The 20,539-nt window shown below is 40.7% G+C and overlaps 1 protein-coding gene across 1 annotated transcript in view; it reads right to left on the bottom strand.

The window, feature by feature from the left end:
• LOC143810029 (uncharacterized) overlaps window positions 1-20,539 on the bottom strand; it is a 479,140-nt gene that overhangs the window by 105,078 nt on the left and 353,523 nt on the right. Inside the window, exon 6 of the mRNA XM_077292939.1 lies at window positions 4,325-4,367. Within this exon, the coding sequence (XP_077149054.1) occupies window positions 4,325-4,367 (43 nt within the window). The remainder of the gene's footprint in view (window positions 1-4,324; window positions 4,368-20,539) is intronic.

The following is a 20,539-nucleotide window of genomic DNA, read 5'->3' as shown; positions in this document are numbered from 1 at the left end:
ACACCTCACAATGGCTCTTCACACCTCACTAACCACACCCCTAAGCTCTTGGCTGTGAGATCCCTTCCTGCTGGCCATGATTTTCTGCACAAAAAACGCAGCAAATAATGCTACATGCGTTTTTTCAGCGTTTTTGCAGCGTTTTTTTCATCACCCATTCAAGTCAATGGGTGAAAAAACGCTGCAAAAACGCAGCAAAAACGCTGAAAGAAGTGACATGCCCTATGTCCAAAAAAAGCAGCAAAGCAGAAAAAACTGATCAAACAAAAAACCAACGTGTGTGCATGAGATTTCTGAAATCTCATAGGCTTTACTGGTACTGTAAAAAGCAGCTGAAAATTAGCATAAAAAAAAGCAGCAAAAAAAGCAGCAAAAAAGTCCTGTGTGAACGTACCCTAAATGATCTTTAAATGGTCTAAAGTTTAAAAAGGACATATTTCCTTTGTGTTTTTGACAACAAAATATTTTCATCTACTACATTTTAAAAATTACAAAAAGGAAAATGGGCCAATGCAAAAGTTTGGGCACCCTGCATGGTTAGTACTCAGTAGCACCCCCTTTTTGACAGTATCATAGCTTGTAAACGCTTTTTGTAGACAGCCAAATCCATCAGATTGTGCCTTTTGACATAGTTTATTGTAGTTTTTGATCGTTATCCATTTAGAAAAGCCATCCTCTTTTCAACTTCAGCTTTTTTACAGACGTGTTATGTTTGCATCAAGAATTTGTTGAAATTTCATTTCATCCATTCTTCCCTCTACCCGTGAAATGTTCCCTGTGCCATTGGCTGCAACACAACCCCAAAGCAAGATTTATCCACCCCCATGCTTAATGGTTGGCAAGATGTTCTTTTCCTGAAATTCTGTTCCCTTTTTTTTCAACACATACCTTTGATCATTGTGGCCGAAGAGTTCTATTTTAACCTCATTGGTCCAGATGGCTTGTTTCCAAAATGCTTCAGATTTGTTTAGATGTTCTTTTCCATACTTATGATGCTAAATTTTATGATGAAGACTAAGGAGAGGTTTTCTTCTGATGACTCTTTTATGAATACCATATTTGTGCAGTTGTCTCTGAACACTAAAACAATATACCACAACTCCAGAGTCTGCTAAACCTTTCTGAAGGTCTTTTGCAATCAAGCAAAGGGTTCTGATTTGCCTCACTAGCAATCCTTTGAGCAGCTCTCACTGAAATCTTGCTTGGTCTTCCAAACCTTATCTTGACCTCCACTGTTCCTGTTAAATGCCATTTTTTAATTACATTTCAAACTGAGGAAAGGGCAACTTGAAAACACTTTTCTAGCCTTCTCCTGCTTTGTGGGCCTCCACCATTTTCATTTTCAGAGTGCTAGGCAGCGGCTTAGAAGAACACATGGCTGCTGGTTTTATTTGGCACAAGGTTAGAGGGGGCTGAGTTTTTATAAAGCTGGGAACTTTGCATCACATGGCCTTTCCTAATGATGATAGTGAACAAGTCATAAACCTAACAGGGTAATTAAGGTCTGAAACATTGGTCAAAGTTATCTGAACACACAAGTTTCCAAGCATGCCCAAAGTTTTGCATCAGCCCATTTTCCTTTTTATAATTTTTAAAATGTAAAAAATGGATACAAAGCAAATGTGTCGTCTTTAACTTTAGGCCTTTTAGAGATCATTTCATCTTCAACTTGATTAATTGTTCACAATAACAGTAATTTTGACTTAGGGTGCCCACACTTTTACATGCCACTGAATATAACTGCAATATTGAAAAATTCTAATTAATATTTTTTTAACTAAGCAGACCTACTGGAAAATCAGTAATGACTTCAAGCTCTCCACTATGAGGAATCAACAAACCTTTCCAAATAATCCGGCTGATGGGGTGAGTATAGAGGTTAACTGCAGTGACACCTAAACCTCCAAATTTAAAGTGAAATACCAGAAATTTTTTATTGATTTCCTATTTTTAAGATTGTTAGAAAAATAAGACAACAGCACACCACAAGGCTTTGCATCGTACTGCAGCTCAGACTGAACAATACTCAACTAAAGTAGACATAGCCACATGCATGGAGGAGCATCTTTCATTCTGCTTATTGTTGGGGGGTTGTGCCTTCACAATCACTGACTGTTAGCTAATCAGCCAAATGAGCCTTCATAGTAAACCAGACAGTGATCAGCCTACAAACAAAAAGCTAATTTGTCAACTGATCTCGTTACTCGAGATTTCCCGAGCATGCTCGGGTGACCTCCGAGTATTTTTTAGTGCTTGGAAATTTAGTTTTTATTGCCGCAGCTGAATGATTTACATCTGTTAACCAGCATAAGTACATGTGGGGGTTGCCTGATTGCTAGTGAACCCCCACATGTAATCAAGCTGGCTAGTAGCTGTAAATCATTCAGCTGCAACAATAAAAACTAAATTTCCAAGCACTAAAAAATACTCGGAGGTCACCCGAGCGTGCTCAGGAAATCTCGAGTAACGAGTATATTCGTTCATCACTACTAATCACAATTTTATGCACGCATACTAATCATTGATTGTTGGCTGCACATCCACTCATGTAAACAGGACATGTGCTGCCCACAATATGCAACAGTGACCAAATGATTGAATAATCTTTTATCCCTCCTACATATTTTCATTGGCCCATGTAAAAAGATTCTTTAAATGAGCATTTGCTATTCTGTTGCTTTATTCTAGGGATGTGTCATCTCATCTATGAAAATTTGTGAGAACCCACACTAAAATTAAGATAGATAGAAAGATAGATAAATGACAGATAGATAGATAGAAATAAGAAAGACAAAAAGCAGCACAAAAAAAAGATTGTTGGGTGCAAAAATTTCCCAGGCATGTACCAAACCTTGTAAATAGATCCAAAAAATTGAAGGCAGCACGCCAGTAGATAAAGATTCACGTGCAGTTTAATGGCCCATGTGCGACGTTTTGGTCCAAGATGTGGATATTTTTCAAGCATTGTGCATGGGCCATTAAATTGCACGCGAATCTTTATCTACTGGCGTGCTGCCTTCAATTTTTTGGATCTAAATAGATAAATAGATAGGGATGAGTGAATATATATGAGTGTAATTTAATTCTACTTGTATATTAGAAAAATCCACATTTACCCCTCCTCATCACCCATGTGGTCCTTGCACGACCTTCAGATCACGCTGCTCGCACAGAAATCCCTAGCGCTGCACTCCATGACCTTGCGCACACATGCACAGAACCCTACCAGGCCTCCTCAAAGCCAGAAGTTCCAGCCCAGGATGAAAGGCACAGGGATTTCAGTGCGAGCGGTGGTGGTCTGAAAATGTGGGAGGACCGGACAGGTAACATGGAGGAGCAGAGGGGATGGGGGCATGACTTATAAGGTGGGTAGAAGTGTTTATTTTTATTTTGTACATCATGTGTTTATTATGTTCTTCTGGGGTTTCGTGAGACCCCAGAGCATAATAAGGGTCATTACATTCACAGAGAACAACTTATCTGCAAATCAAGTTTTCTGGGAAAATCCGCACAAATTAGAATTTTGCCTGATCCACTCATTTCTAATATGGGATATGGGTGGGTAAATAGATATCAAATGGATGGATGAATAAGTAGATAATACATCTCCACAATATGAAGAAAACATCAAAGACCAAACCGAGCAGGTAGATAATTGCCATTCAGCACACATCCTGAGACATGTTCAATGATTTATCCAACATGTATTTAATCAATTACAGCTAAATAGTATACACAGCAATTTAGTTGTTTAACTCTGTGTTAATTAGAGAAGTCCTAAAACTCTGCTGTCATGACCGGGCTCCATCGTAAAACTGGCACACCAGCTCCATAGACATTTTTATTTACAATGCAGCCATTTGTGAAATAGTTACTTCTTCATTAACTCCTGCAAACAATTTAAATCAAAGAGGAACTGAGAACATACACTTCACAGTCTTTGCTAAACTTTCATAATTGTGCTAATTTGGGTTATTTAGTGGCGCTACTATAAAAGGTTCACACTGCGGTCTTTTCAAACAAACAGTCCTCCACACGCACATCCCAGCTCCAGAATGAACCGGCGCAGGGGCCAGAGTGCCAACTATGGTCATTTGAAATGTATACAAAATTTATTGGTTCAAGTGCCAAGAAAAACATTCTAATCAGTCAGTTTCCTCTCATTAAATGTTAATTAGTTTGACATAAGCTTCCTGCAGAGGAAAGTACTGGGTACTTACACATCATTAAGAAAGAGACGGATTGCAGTAGCATAGAGAACAAAAAAAAAAAAAGATAGGCAAAAGAAGAAAAAAAATACAGCTTTTATTTGTGTAAGACCTACCCTTTCTGCCTGGAAGCTCTTCCTGAGCAAGCTTCAGAAGAATCTGTAATACAAATAGGATTATAATGGATTACCTCATGGGCTTGTGCCTGTCTTTCCAAAGTGAAAAAAAAACAATTGTTCAAAAACAATTAAATAATTCCCGTACCATTTTGTATAGGTTGGATCCCTTCCAGTATATTGTGGTGGGCCTGAAAGCCATCATATTAACCTCTGGTGGCCACCACACCCGCATCGCTCCACTGCACAATAGGTCATTGAGGCTGAAGTAATTACCAGACCCACAAGTGATGCAGAACCACATATCAAACTACATTATTCTGCAGAAGTCTGCCTAATTAATAAAGTTATGTACAAACAATACCTTTCTTAACTAGCGCTGTGAAATAAAGCTTTAATTTATTCCTCCTACCGAGGCTGACAAGGGATAAAAGTAACAAGATTGTTACATTGTATCAAATTGTATCTTAAGGGTCGAATTCTGGGGGATGAGGAATTAGTTAAGTTGAAATATTCACAAAACACTATTTGATATACAGTATTTTGCACTACTCCACCTCTTGTCTCTTACCCCCTTCCTCATAGACAGGAGACTTAGTCAGAGACCCGTCTCCTACGCTTTTGTGCTATTGACAGGTACATGATAACTGACAACTACTGTTAACAATTGTTTTATGCTTTTACTTGTCATTACAATGCCAATAAAAATGATGACACTTTTTAAAAAAAAATAACTTATTTATTGAGTTCATAACCTTACGATTTTCCATTTTTGCGCTTTAGTTTTTCCTGCCCTTATTCCCAAAGCCTAAGTTTTTTTTCATCTTTCTGTCTCCATAGCTGAAGGTTTGTTTTTTGCTGGATGAGTTGGACTTTTGAATGACACCATTCATTTTATCACGTGATACACTGGAAAGTAGGAAAGAATTCCAAGTGTGTTGAAATTGCAAAAAAGTGCAATTTTCGCAATTGTTTTTTTTTTATTTTGTATGTACTATGTTCATCATATGGTAAAACTGATCTAGTAATATGATTCTCCCGGTCAGTACAAATACGCAAATACCAAACATCTATAGGGTTTTTTTTTATTAAAGTGGTAAAAAAGTTTTGGAAATTTCTAAGAAAAAAAAATTAACTTATGTCACCATTTTCCAAGACCTGTGGCGTCTTCATGATTTTGGATACGGAGCTGTGTCACGGCTTATTTTGTGCACTCTGAGCTAACGCTTTTAATGATACCATGTTGGAGTAGATACAATGTTTTGATTGCCTCTTATTGCATTTTATTGCAATGTCATGGCAACCAAAAAAACATAATTCTGGTGTTTTGATTTTTTCTTGTTACATTGTTTACCGATTGGATACATTTATTTTCTATTTTGTTAGATCAGAATTTTACGAATGCAGCAATACCAAAGATGTATTTTTTTAAAAAAATGGGGAAAAAGAGGGGTGATTTGAGCTTTTGTCATCATCAGACCACCAGCTGTCATTACAACCCATCGGCGCCCCACAATCACGTGACAGGGATTCCGATGGGCGGGATGAATGACATTTTTTCAGCCTGTGCGTGTTAAATCCCTCTTTAAGTGATTGACAGTGGGATTCAACTGGTTAACAGCTAAGGACTGAGCATCGCTCCACCCGTGGCTGTTAAAGGCACATCATGGCTGATTAAATCAGTCATGATGTGCAGGGAAAGATGTGGGCTCGGCGTTCAAGCCCACATTAAGGGCAGGGACACTGCCTTAGACATAAATATACATCAAAGGTCGTGAAAGGAATTAAAATTAAATGCATTTTAAAAGTGAACACAGATGTAGAATGTAATCCTGCACATTAATCCTTAAATCTGGGAGTAGACCAGTGTACCCCAGAAAACCCACTGTCACGGAGGCGCTGTGTATGAAAGCCTGGCAGCATTTAAGAGAGCTTCTACAGACAGACTTAACTCAAACAACTCAGTATACAAAATCCCAGGAGATATTTTGTTCTTCACCGTTCAACCCCTCTACAGTGATCGGGACACTGGGACCACTGAGCCAGGGCCAATTAGTTTGTTGCTGACAGGTGCAGCAACCTGGCAGTAAGATGGGTCAGCATGCAGGTTTTATAACAATAGGTCTTGTCAGGACAAAATCGGAAAGCAAGGGTAGTTACAATACAAGCCGAAGTCAGAAAAATGGGATAAACAAAGTAACACAACAGGAGCAAAGGATCAGAGCTGTAACCAGGTGTTGCTGAACTTATTATCTAGCAAACAGAGACTACCTGATGGGGTTATGTATAAAGTAGCCTCACCCATGACTCCCAGCATAGAGATAATTACATTACCAGCTGACTGCAGCAAAGCACAGGTGGATATGAAATGGACAACTAGTCTCCTATATGTTAAGACTAGACAGCCACATGCTGCTGTCATGCAGCAGTTACCCCAGTATTAGTGTGGTGCCGCCTGGCGTCCAGGGAAGAAGTAGCAGCAGCATATTCAGACACAGATGTGACTCCCATGTTTACATTGGCATTTTCCCCTTACCTTTAAGTTTTCTGTATCTTTTTTAATGTCAAACATGGTGCAGCTTGCATGGCTATATTTGGTATTTTGCTATTTAAAAAAAAGAAATAGGATCTTCGATGAACACAGTTAAAAGTCAATGTGGCTCTTCTGTCACCTAAATAAAATGGGAATAGTTGGTGATACCAACTTCCTGTTTGTGGCACATTAGTATATGGGAGGGGGAAAACCTTTGAAGATGGGTGGTGACCATGGTGGCCATTTTGAAGTTGGCATCAGTCGAACATCCCTTTGGCGGATATTAGCTACTCACAAATGGCACCCTTACAAAATCCAGCTGCTGCAGCATCTCAATGAGGATGACCCAGATCGGCTGAATTTGCAGAACGGGCAAAACAAAAACTGGAACAAGAGCCTCAGTTTACACAGAACATTATGCTCAGTGTTGAGGCAAACTTTTTTGGGTGGGCCATTTATATGGATACACCTAAATAACATAGGAATGATGACAGTTTTCTTGCATAGGGTGTCTTGCATTAAAATCTGCTGCAATGACTCGGATACGGCGTTCACCAGACATCAACACAATTTCTATCCGCTCCTCACATGTTAACCTCTGCGACATGGCAATGGCTGTAAACAAAGAGAAACTTGTAAATAACTCATGAAAGAATAAAGTTACATTAAAACCAAGTACGCCATTGTTTTTCTTGTGAATTTCTCAATGCGTTTGATGTGTCACATGACCCTCTGCCCATTGGATAAAATAAAGTTGGATCCAAACGGGCCGACTTCAAAATGGTCACCATGGGCACCACCCATCTTGAAAAGTTTTGCCCCTCCCATATACTAATGTGCCACAAGCAGGAAGTTGATATCACCAACCATTCCCATTTTATTTAGGTGTATACATATACATGGCCCACCCTGTGTGTGTGTGTATATATATATATATATATATATATATATATATATATATATATATATATATATATATATATATATATATATATATATATATATATATATTTGGAGCTAGGGGCTATTTGAATGCAATTGGGCAATGTTCACACTTTTGTTGTGACTTTCCTTCATAATGAAAGTCACAATGCTCTACTAGATCCATCTGTACTAATAAAGTCCATTGAGTGTATTTTTCCATGAAATTTGAAGCCATTTGCCTCAAATGCTCAAAACTTCAACACAATGGAGAATATTTTTTTTTCTGAAAATTCACAGATTTTTGCACAAATCACCTATTTTGCAGTTTTCCACCAGGCTTGGCATTTTTTTTCTTCTTAAAAAAGTGACAACTTGATGAGAGGGGTTGGGAAATAGATTTACTTTGGTTTATGCCATTAAATGCTTATAATTATAGTAGAAATCAAGCTCTTAACCAATTATTTCAGATTGTGGCACAGGCTCAGAATAAAGATGCTAAAAATTAATTAAATTCTTACTCTACAGAGCTCTTCTTTACAGAGGACCTGTCACTTTCCACAAATACGGTATGTATTTTTTTTTACCCTGACTAAATGCCATTGTTCTCCTGAATTTGAAATTTCCGTTTCTAAGAGATGGACCCTCTTCTCTGTATATAAATCTAGATTCTATAGGCCCATATCCTCTCTATGGGAGTTGTATTGAGGACCAGACACAGTTGGCTTAAATACTAGATTTACACAGTGAATAGGGGCTATGTCTCAAGATCGGAGAGGTGCAGGGACAAAAAATAAACAATGCCATATTCAGGAGAAGTATGTAACAATGATTAACGGTTTGTGAGTGGAGCGCTAGCAGGAGTCCCAAGAAGGGGAAGATAGGCACCCGAATCTCTGCAGTTCCAGCCGGATACCCCCAACGGGGGAAGTTGCTTGCAAGTGAAAAAGGAAAACCGGTCACAGAAGCGCAGGATAGAGGACACAGACACCAGTTTGGGTTGAACCACAACGCGTTTCAACGGCATACGCCTTCTTCTTCAGGTGAATGTTTATTCATGCAGCACTCAAAACGTTCATACAAATCATCCCACCACCTGCTCTTTCTGTTTATTCTCCTTCTACTAGTTGCAGGTGACATCTCCCCGAACCCTGGCCCCCCCTCCACCAGCATACATTACTCTCCTCCAGCTACATATTTAGTCGCTGACTCCTCAGTAGCCCTGTTTTTTCATCTCATGAGTGGTTCTTTCAGCTAATCCTGCATGCTTTTTTATATTTTATGACATGTTTCTGCATTACCATCTTGCATGCACCTCTGCATAGGTGGCTAAGGGATTAAAGGTAACTTCACACTAAACGATATCGCTAGCGTTCCGTGACGTTGCAGCGTCCTGGCTAGCGATATCGTTTAGTTTGACACTCAGCAGCGATCAGGATCCTGCTGTGATATCGCTGGTCGTTGAAGAAAGTTCAGAACTTTATTTGGTCGTCAGACCGGCGTGTATCGTCGTGTTTGACACCAAAAGCAACGATACCAGCAATGTTTTACACTGGTAACCAGGGTAAACATCGGGTTACTAAGCGCAGGGCCGCGCTTAGTAACCCGATGTTTACCCTGATTACCAGTGTAAAATGTAAAAAAAAAAAACAGTACATACTCACCTTCGCGTCCCCCGGCGTCCGCTTCCCACACTAACTGAGCGTCGTAAAGTGAAAGTGAAAGTACAGCACAGCGGTGACGTCACCGCTCTGCTGTTAGGGCTGGCGCACAGTCAGTGCAGGAAGCGGACGCCGGGGGACGCGAATGTAAGTATGTACTGTTTGTTTTTTTTACATTTTACGCTGGTAACCAGGGTAAACATCGGGTTACTAAGCGCGGCCCTGCGCTTAGTAACCCGATGTTTACCCTGGTTACCCGGGGACCTCGGCATCGTTGGTCACTGGAGAGCGGTCTGTGTGACAGCTCTCCAGCGATCAAACAGCGACGCTGCAGCGATCGGCATCGTTGTCGCTATCGCTGCAGCGTCGCTTAATGTGAAGGTACCTTAACTCTATCCCACCAGTGAGGTCTTTATCTCACCAGGACTCCATTGTTCTACCATTTAGGATCTACTGAGCCATGTTAATTATAACATTTATGCATGGGAGCCTGTTTTCATATTGCTCTGGCAGACATATTATGTTTATATAGGGGTGTTCTACACATGATTGTGGTATTTTAAGTGTTTTTATGTTTTTTGTGGTGTTTAATAAAGTTTGTTACTTTTCTATATTTGGTGGTGTGCAAGCCGTTATTAGTCCATTCTTTCTCTTCCTTTTTGGCTAATACAATATTGGACTAGGCATTGCACCCCCCATATTTATTTAACCTACAGCCAGGGTGCACCTCTTTTTGTTTTCATTGTCCTAGATTTCATCCTAATACTGTCTATGCAATCCTTCTGTGTCAAAGAATTCGCTTTCTGATAAGCATCCCTAACAAGTTTCATAGGGTAACCTCTCTGTTCAAACCTATGATCCAAGATTTTAGTTTCCCTAATGAAGTCAGAGTCGTGTGTACAATTTTTTGGTATCTGCCAGTATTGGCCATACGGGACATTCTGGATCCACTTGGGTAGATGGCCTCTATCGAAGCTAAGGTAACTATTTACGTCCACTTCCTTAAAATGTGTGGTAGTAGAAAGGTGACCAATTTCATCAACTTGGATCACGAGATCTAAGAATTGAACAGAGATATTTGAGATATTAGCTGTAAAATCTATACTAGATTTACACAGTGAATAGGGGCTATGTCTCAAGATTGGAGAGGTGCAGGGACAAGAAATAAACAATTCCATATTCAGGAGAAGAGCATCATTTACACTAGGTAAAAGAATTCCACATTTATGGCAAGTGACAAGTCTTACTCTTTAAGTCTAGTGCGAAAAATGGGGGCATAAATGTTTAAAACTTCTGTCCCACATATAGATAATAACTAAAAACTTCACATTTAAGCTTTGCACTATTTTTCTACCATCTTTTACACAGTTTTTCTCTGTTCACACACTTGAGGTTTGGAAATTAAATTCTCCCATGTCAGTTAAGAATATGGAACAAGACAGCATGTGGGGGATGGGTAGACAAAATGAATGCTGTTGAAACACTTAACCTTTGCCAGATTTCACAACTAGCTATGACATTACAACTTTGCTAAAATTACAAATGGAACCCCCTAATCCTTTGAGGTTGAGGGAAACAGATTTGGTATCTGCTCCTTTTCGCACACATCTGTCCCTCTTTATAGAATTTCCTTCTCTTAATGCATCGTGAAGTTTGACTCAGACACTAATAGCTGTGTTTATCCAAGGAAAATGTCAGTTTGTTTTTTCTTCAATGAGCTAAATGATTCCTGTCCTTTATCCCGCTTATGGAGGCTTGTTAATGGTGTATTATAGCACACAGTAAAGTAAAACAAACAGAAGCATTTATTATATATTACTGTACGTTACAAAGTAGGAAATGGAACAAGACAGGAAGATGAAGTACATAGGAAATTAGACACAATATAAAATGACACACAATATTAGGAAGTGGGATCAGGTTACAAGAATATGGGATTCTTCTAGATAAATAATTCAAAGGAGTTATATTGGAAAAAAGCAAAAACCAAGAACTGGGCAACTCCACCAGGCACATTGGCTGTAATTACTAGAACTAGTGTTCTATTCTGCTCACTACCAGAGGGGCCAGAGCAGCTTACTTCTTCTGTCATTGTCCTCAGTACTGTATGCTCACCTCCATTATGAAAATTCTTGGTCATTAAACATTATCTTGCAATGCTTATTACTTAAAAGAGAGCCTCCCAAGAAACTCCAAAAGTGTTTATCCCTCTACCGACACATAGACTCTATAACAAATGTTACCTAGGTACTAGAACTTGTGAATTCAAGCCAAACTCTGGCAGAGAAATTAGTTTTAGATAAATTGATGGACAGACAGATGAAAGAACAGATGGACGGACAGATGGATTGACGGACGGATAGATGGCTGCACAGTGACTCATTGGTTTGCATTGGGGTCCTGGGTTTAAATCGCACTAGGACAACATCTACAAGGACTTTTTACTTTCACCTCTTATTTGCATTGGTTTCCTCTGGTTTCTTCCTGAACTCCAAGGACATACTGACAGGGAATTTAGACTGTGAGCCCCAAAAGGTAAAGTGATGATAATATCTGTAAAGTGCTGTGGAAATTAAAGGGAATCTGTCAGCAGGATTTGGCTATGTAATCTGAGAGCAGAGCAGCATGATGTAGAGTCAGAGAGCCCAATTCCAGTAATGTATCACTTACTGGGTTTCTTTGTGTAGTTTTGATTGAAACCCTGTTTTCTTTGGTGTAAATGTAGCAGTGATCAGAATGCTGAGCTGTATATAACCCTACTCACACCTCTGATTTGCAGCTTCCTGTATACACTGTGCAAACAGCCAATCAATGGTGGGGGTGGAGTTACACATTAGGCTGACTGGCCTACACATGACACATGATATCTAGTCCTGAAGTGATAATCTTCTTCCGATAAAACACTGATTGTATAGAAACTACAACACGCAGCCTAGTAAGTGACACATCCCTGGAATCAGGCTCTCTTGCTCTATGTTATGCAGCTTTTAGATTAAATACCCCTAGGGGGTATCCACCTATATGTGTAAGAGAATTGTAGAGGTAGGCCTCTTGCACATCATGTAAAGATTATGAAGGAGGGCATCATACACACCCTGAAAAAATTAGGTGAGGGCTGCATGATGACCCTCTAAAAATTTGGAGCGAGTGCCGTATGATGACCGTATAAAAATTTTGAAGGAAGACCGCATGATGACCATCAAAAATTTGGAGCGAGTGCTGCTTGATGACTATCTATAAATTTGGAATGAGGGCCACATAATAACCCTCTAAAAATTTGGAGCAATGGCCACATGATGAGTCTGCTGATATTGTGGAGGAGGAGGGGGACAAGGAAAATAGGAAACAATGAACTGTACACCTTTTAGGGATCTGCTGCTGTCATCTGGTGGGGTTGAGAAGTCGGGGCCAATCTAGACCTTGTTCATTTTTATAAGAGACAGCAGGTGCATCTATCAGCTATTATGCCCCTGGCGGCACTAAAAACCCACTCTGACAAAATGCTGGTAGCAGGGAAGGCCAGCACCTCCAAGGAGTAGAGGGACAGTTCATGCCACATGTCCAGCTTGATTACCCAACAGTTGTATGGTACAGAGGAATCAGGGAGGACACTGGTACAGTAAGCTAGGCACTCCTTCACCATCTTTCAAAATGTTTCCCTTGTCAGACTACCCCACGCATCATAGCCTGGGTACTGGTAGGGTCTAAAGAAACTGTCGCAGACCTTTGATAGTGTTCTCTTGCCTTTGTTGGACCTGGTGTGTCCCTCCTTCATCTCTCCTCTTTTGTTGCCCAAAGAACTATGACCTTTGCTGACAGCATTGTCAGATAGGAATTTTTGTACTCATTTTTTGACTAGGCTCTTCTGCTATTGCACATTTTTACTAGCCCTCTCCGCCACCCACAGGAAGGAGAGATGAATAGTTCTCTTTGTAGCGTGGGGTGATAAGGATGAGCAACCAGTATTCAGTGTATAACACAAGGGTTACAGGAAAGGCAGCAGGCCATAAAGTAAGCCATGTCTGCCAGACTCCTAACAGGCAAGACTTCCCTTTGCCCATCCAGAGGATGACTTTCCATTTCTTCCTCCTCCTCCCTCACCTCCTCTTCTTAAGCCCATCTGTGCTGAAAAGATGGGATGAAGTTGGTATGGGTAGTCTTTCACAGTCTCTTCCTGCACATTATCACCCTATCAGTGCTGAGAAGATGAGATGAAGTTAGGCTGGGTAATATCACCTTGTGTACTTTCTTCCTCAATCTCTACCTAGTCCACATATAAAGATTCCTCTTTAATTGTAAGCAGCAAGCTTTTGAGTAGACACAGAAGCAGAATGGTCACGCTAACTATGCCACTCACCAACTTGATTGATTCCTTAAAGTTTTGTAGAACCTCACAGATGTCAGACATCCAGGCCCACTCGTCTGTTGTTATGTGCAGAGGCTGACTGGAATACCGTCTGACAAGTTGTAGCTCGTATTCAACTACTGCCCTCTGCTGCTCACAAAGCCTTGCCAACATGTATAATCAAAGCTCCCAGCACAAGGACCCGAACCAATGAGAACAAGACAGGGAATATTAGTAATTTAGTTTATTGATAGATAGCAATAGTGACAATCATTTATTGATAACAATAAAATAAACAATAATTAAAATACATATATTAATAATTTACAAGAAGTTGTGCACATTAAAAACCGCAAGATCATAGGGCAAGCCAAATACTATAAAAATACATATGGCAATTGATCCCAATATACATACTAAGAAGGAATTAGAAAAAAGGAAAAAAAATTTTTATATATAAAATAAAAAATAAAATTATGTGTAGTGATAAAATATCATAAAACACAGCAATTAATTCACTCACAAATCTCAGGGTGGTCACAAGAAAAAATATAATATATATAAAGTGCTATGTGCAACAATTCACCACCAAAAACTCATAAAGTATAAAGAGATGGCCAAAAGGCCAAAGAAGTGCAATGTGCCAATGTAAATGGGAAAATGCCAGAAGGCCAAAAAAGTGCAATGTGCCAAGGTAATTAGATATCAATTACTTACAATGATAAATAGAGGGAATGACCCCAGGCTGCCAGCGGTTTGATATTGTGCACCCCGACGCGCGTTTTAGACACGCAGTCCTTCGTCAGGGGTAATGTGTCCTTCGTCACATTACCCCTGACGAAGGACTGCGTGTCTGAAACGCGCGTCGGGGTGCACAATATCAAACCGCTGGCAGCCTGGGGTCATTCCCTCTATTTATCATTGTAAGTAATTGATATCTAATTACCTTGGCACATTGCACTTTTTTGGCCTTCTGGCATTTTCCCATTTACATTGGCACATTGCACTTCTTTGGCCTTTTGGCCATCTCTTTATACTTTATGAGTTTTTGGTGGTGAATTGTTGCACATAGCACTTTATATATATTATATTTTTTCTTGTGACCACCCTGAGATTTGTGAGTGAATTAATTGCTGTGTTTTATGATATTTTATCACTACACATAATTTTATTTTTTATTTTATATATAAAATTTTTTTTTCCTTTTTTCTAATTCCTTCTTAGTATGTATATTGGGATCAATTGCCATATGTATTTTTATAGTATTTGGCTTGCCCTATGATCTTGCGGTTTTTAATGTGCACAACTTCTTGTAAATTATTAATATATGTATTTTAATTATTGTTTATTTTATTGTTATCAATAAATGATTGTCACTATTGCTATCTATCAATAAACTAAATTACTAATATTCCCTGTCTTGTTCTCATTGGTTCGGGTCCTTGTGCTGGGCGCTTTGATCTTCACCTTCTAATGGTTTTCCATTACAATTAGCACACAGGGGGTGATCCATTAACTATGGTATATGGTATATATTACATTTAATTTTATAATATTAATTTTATAATATTATTAATTTAGAGTTTGGTGTCACTACTGTGTTTTTCCAACATGTATAATGTGGAATTCCAGCGAGTGGTCACGTCGCACACCAGTCAATCAGTTGGCACTTGCAAGAGCTTTTGCATCACTGTCAGACTGGCGGCAGCTATAGCTAACTTGCAAAAATGGGCGCACACTCGGCTTGCCTTCACAAGTAGCTCATACAAATCAGGGTAGGTTTTTAGAATCTGCTGAACCACTAAGTTGAGCATGTGGGCCAGGCATGGTACGTGTGCGAGCTTGCCAAGCTTCAGAGCCACCATCAGGTTACGTCCATTATCACACATGACCATTCTTGGTTGTAGGTTCAGCGGAGAGAACCACAGATCTGTCTGGTCTGTTATACCCTTCAGCAACTCTGAGGCGGTGTGCTATTTGTCATCTAAACAAATTTGTTTCAGCAGAGCCTGTTGCAGCTTCACCGAGGCAGCGCTGCAGTGCTTCCTGCTTGCGATTGATATGAACGGCATGGTCCAAGATGACAATTCAAAGATGGAGATTAAGGAGGCCAAGGGGGTGCAGGAACTAGTGTAGAAGGTGGGAGAAACCCTGATAGAAGTGGGGCCCGCAATCCTCAAAGGCGGAAGCACATGTTCTATCCCAGGGTGTGACTCGGTCCCAGCCTCCACAAGGTTCACCCACTGTGCCATCAGGGAAATGTAGCATCTCTGACCACAGGCACTTGTCCACATGTCTGTTGTTAAGTGGACCTTCCCAGCAACTGTGTTGGTAAGGGCACGGATGGTATAAGGCAGGGATGGCACACAGGGAAAAACAGTGCCGCTTGAGGACCGAGTACTGAGGGACGGCCGCTGCCATGAGGTTGCGGGATGACTCAGTGTCCACAAGCCTAAACAGCAAAATTTCAAGGGCAAATTGGGACAAACAATTGGTTACTGATGGTGGCTGCAAATGTGCAATGACAGGTGCAGGGCAGGAGGCATCAGCGCATGCATCCTGGACAGTGGTATTTTCATGCACATAGCATAGGGAAAGAGCTAGTGGTGTCTCCTGCAGACAATGATTGTCATCCCAGGGTTTCGGCCCACCTAGTCGAGGGCTTTGATGATATATACAGTACAGACCAAAAGTTTGCACACACCTTCTCATTAAAAGATTTTTCTGTATTTTCATGACTATGAAAATTGTAAATTCACACTGAAGGCATCAAAACTATGAATTAACACATGTGGAATTATATACTTAACAAAAAAGTGTGAAACAACTGAAATTATGTCATATTCTAGGTTCATCAAAGTAGCCACATTTTGCTTTGATGACTGCTTTACACACTTTTGGCATTCTCTTGATGAGCTTCAAGAGGTAGTCACCGGAAATGGTTTTCTCTTTACAGGTGTGCCCTGTCAGGTTTAATAAGTGGGATTTCTTGCCTTATAAATGGGGTTGGGACCATCAGTTGTGTTGAGCAGAAGTCTGGTGGATGCACAGCTGATAGTCCTCCTGACTGTTAGAATTTGTATTATGGCAAGAAAAAAGCAGCTAAGTAAAGAAAAACGAGTGGCCATCATTACTCTAAGAAATGAAGATCAGTCAGTCCGAAAAATTGGGAAAACTTTGAAAGTGTACCCAAGTCCAGTTGCAATAACCATCAAGCGCTACAAAGAAACTGGCTCACATGAGGACCGCCCCAAGAAAGGAAGACCAAGAGTCACCTCTGCTTCTGAGGATAAGTTTATCCCAGTCACCAGCCTCAGAAATTGCAGGTTAACAGCAGCTCAGATTAGAGACCAGGTCAATGCCACACAGAGTCTCTACAACAACTGTTAAGAGGAGACTTTGTGCAGCAGGCCTTCATGGTAAAATAGCTGCTAGGAAACCACTGCTAAGGACAGGCAACAAGCAGAAGAGACTTTTTTAAGCTAAAGAACACAAGAAATGGACATTAGACCAGTGGAAATCTGTGCTTTGGTCTGATGAGTCCAAATTTGAGATCTTTGATTCCAACTATCGTGTCTTTGTGTGACGCAGAAAAGGTGAATGGATGGACTCTACTTGCCTGGTTCCCACCACAAAGCATGGAGGAGGAGGTGTGATGGTGTGGGGGTGCTTTGCTGGTGACACTGTTGGGGATTTCTTCAAAATTGAAGGCATACTGACCAGCATGGCTACCACAGCATCTTGCAGGGCATGCTATTCCATCCGGTTTGTGTTTAGGTGGACCATCATTTATTTTTCAACAGGACAATGACCCCAAACACACCTCCAGGCTGTGTAAGGGCTATTTGACCAAGAAGGAGAGTGATGGGGTGCTATGACAGATGACCTGGCCTCCACAGTTACCAGACCTGAACCCAATTGAGATGGTTTGGGGTGAGCTGGACCGCAGAGTGAAGGCAAAAGGGCCAAAAAGTGCTAAGCATCTCTGGGAACTCCTTCAAGATTGTTGGAAGACCATTTCCGGTGACTACCTCTTGAAGCTCATCAAGAGAATGCCAAGAGAGTGCAAAGCAGTCATCAAAGCAAAAGGTGGCTACTTTGATGAACCTAGAGTATAAGACATAATTTCAGTTGTTTCTCACTTTTTTGTTAAGTATCTAATTCCACATGTGTTAATTCATAGTTTTGATGCCTTCAGTGTGAATTTACAATTTTCATAGTCATGAAAATACAGAAAAATCTTTAAATGAGAAGGTGTGTCCAAACTTTTGGTTTGTACTATACCTAAGCATGCCGGTGGTGGTCAGGTAACGGGTGGCCACGTCCCTGCTGATTTTGACATGGCAAAGGTTGCAAATTACCAATCTTTTATATTTGGTACTTTCTTTAAAAAATGGCCAGACTGGGGAACATCTAACTTTTTGCTTGGGAACTTGATGTGTGTAGGTGCTCTGGCAAACAGTTGCCCATTTTCTCCCTCTGGGCACCCCACTGCCTCTTCCTGCCTGTTGTGCTACTGTGCTGTGCTTGTCTCCTGGGACTCGCCATGGTGGTAGGAAGGAGGATCATTGTGAGAATTATGTGGTTCAGACTCTCGGCTATTAAGACTGGACAGTGTGGAAGACAGGGTGGTGCTGCAAAACATACTGGAAGATTTATCTGCAATCCAACCCACCACCTGTTCGCACTGTTATTCTATCTTCAAAAGTGCTGTCTCATGCCCCCATGCAAAGTGGGACAGGAAGCTACATCTTGTGGATGAGTGTCTTTGTTGTGCTCCCACAGCTGGCACAGTTTCACCTGGCTCACGGCCTCAGCCTCTGCATGCACCATCAGTAGCGTGTCCACTGGGATTCCCATATTGTACTCCGTGCACTTTTTAAATTAGGTATATAATATATGCCTGTAAATTTCCAGTATTAATAGGGAAAAGAAAATATGTAGCCCTGAAAGGACTTTGTTTTTTAGGCTGCAGCAGCAGTATAACTTTAAAAGGACAGCAAGGTAATAAACCCTGCCTATATGCCTCTAATCCAAAACTCTCTCTTTTCCTGCAGCTATCACTACACTGAATAAAGGTAACTGAAGAACTGTAAGGCAATAAACCCATAGACACATAATTTACTCTCAGGACTGGCTACATGATCAAAAGACCATCAGCCATAATTGCCCAGTATACAGAAAAAAATACAACCTTGACCAGCATATACTTTTATCAGCATTCTGCAAAAGCTCCTCATCCTGGAATAAATGACCACTTGGTGGAGTAGGGCACTGTAAATGTGATCATCTATTCTAAAGATGCTTACACCTGTATCAACCTGGAATCATTTCTTGCAATGTATATGTACTTTACTGCAATGCAAATACATACAGTATATTTCTTTATACCTTTCATTTATTATGTTGTTGTGGCCTAAAATAGTTCACACTTTTCTACTTAACACTAGAGATTTAAAAAAAATGTAGCATGCCTTTTTTCTTGCTTTACATTCATATCTTGTTCACTGTTTTAGCACTCCTCAACATTTTAAAGTGGCATGTAAAAGTTTTGGCACCCATGGTCAAAATTACTGATATTGTAACAGCTAAGCAAGTCGAAGATGAAATGATCTCTAAAATGGTTGAAGTTAAAAATGACACATTTCCTTTGTATTTTAGGCCAAAAAATAAATACATTAAAAAAATATATACATATATATATATATATGTATACACACTGCTCAAAAAATAAAGGGAACACTTAAACAACAGAATATAACTCCAAGTAAATCAAACTTCTGTGAAATCAAACTGTCCACTTAAGAAGCAGCACTGTTTGACAATCAATTTCACATGCTGTTGTGCAAATGGAATAGACAACAGATGGAAATTATTGGCAATTATCAAGACACACTCAATAAAGGAGTGGTTCTGCAGGTGGGGACCACAGACCACATATCAGTACCAATGCTTTCTGGCTGATGTTTTGGTCACTTTTGAATGTTGGTTGTGCTTTCACACTCGTGGTAGCATGAGATGGACTCTACAAACCACACAAGTGGCTCAGGTAGTGCAGCTCATCCAGGATGGCACATCAATGTGAGCTGTGGCAAGAAGGTTTGCTGTGTCTGTCAGCGTAGTGTCCAGAGGCTGGAGGCGCTACCGGGAGACAGGCCAATACACCAGGAGACATGGAGGGGGCCGTAGGAGGGCAACAACACAGCAGCAGGATCACTACCTCAGCCTTTGTGCAAGGAGGAACAAGAGGAGCACTGCCCGAGCCCTACAAAATGACCTCCAGCAGGCCACAAATGTGCATGTGTCTGCACAAACGGTTAGAAACTGACTCCATCAGGATGGTCTGAGTGCCCGACGTCCACAGATGGGGGTTGTGCTCACAGCTCAACACCATGCAGGACACTTAGCATTTGCCACAGAACACCAGGATTGGCATATTTGCCACTGGCACCCTGTGCTCTTGACAGATGAAAGTAGGTTCACACTGAGCACATGTGACAGATGTGACAGAGTCTGGAGACACCATGAAGAGCGATCTGCTGCCTTCAGCATGACCGGTTTGGCAGTGGGTCAGTAATGGTGTGGGGTAGCCACATGTTCCCCAGATCTGAATCCGACTGAACACATCTGGGACATCATGTCTCGCACAATCCACCAAAGTCACATTGCACCACAGACTGTCCAGGAGTTGGCGGATGCTTTAGTCCAGGTCTGGGAGGAGATCCCTCAGGAATTCATCTGCCGCCTCACAGGAG

This window comes from Ranitomeya variabilis, chromosome 2 (assembly GCF_051348905.1).
Source record: "Ranitomeya variabilis isolate aRanVar5 chromosome 2, aRanVar5.hap1, whole genome shotgun sequence".
NCBI classification, from domain to species: Eukaryota; Metazoa; Chordata; class Amphibia; order Anura; family Dendrobatidae; genus Ranitomeya; species Ranitomeya variabilis.
The sequence above is the reverse complement of the archived record's forward strand: the minus strand, read 5'-3'. Positions and strand labels throughout refer to the sequence as shown.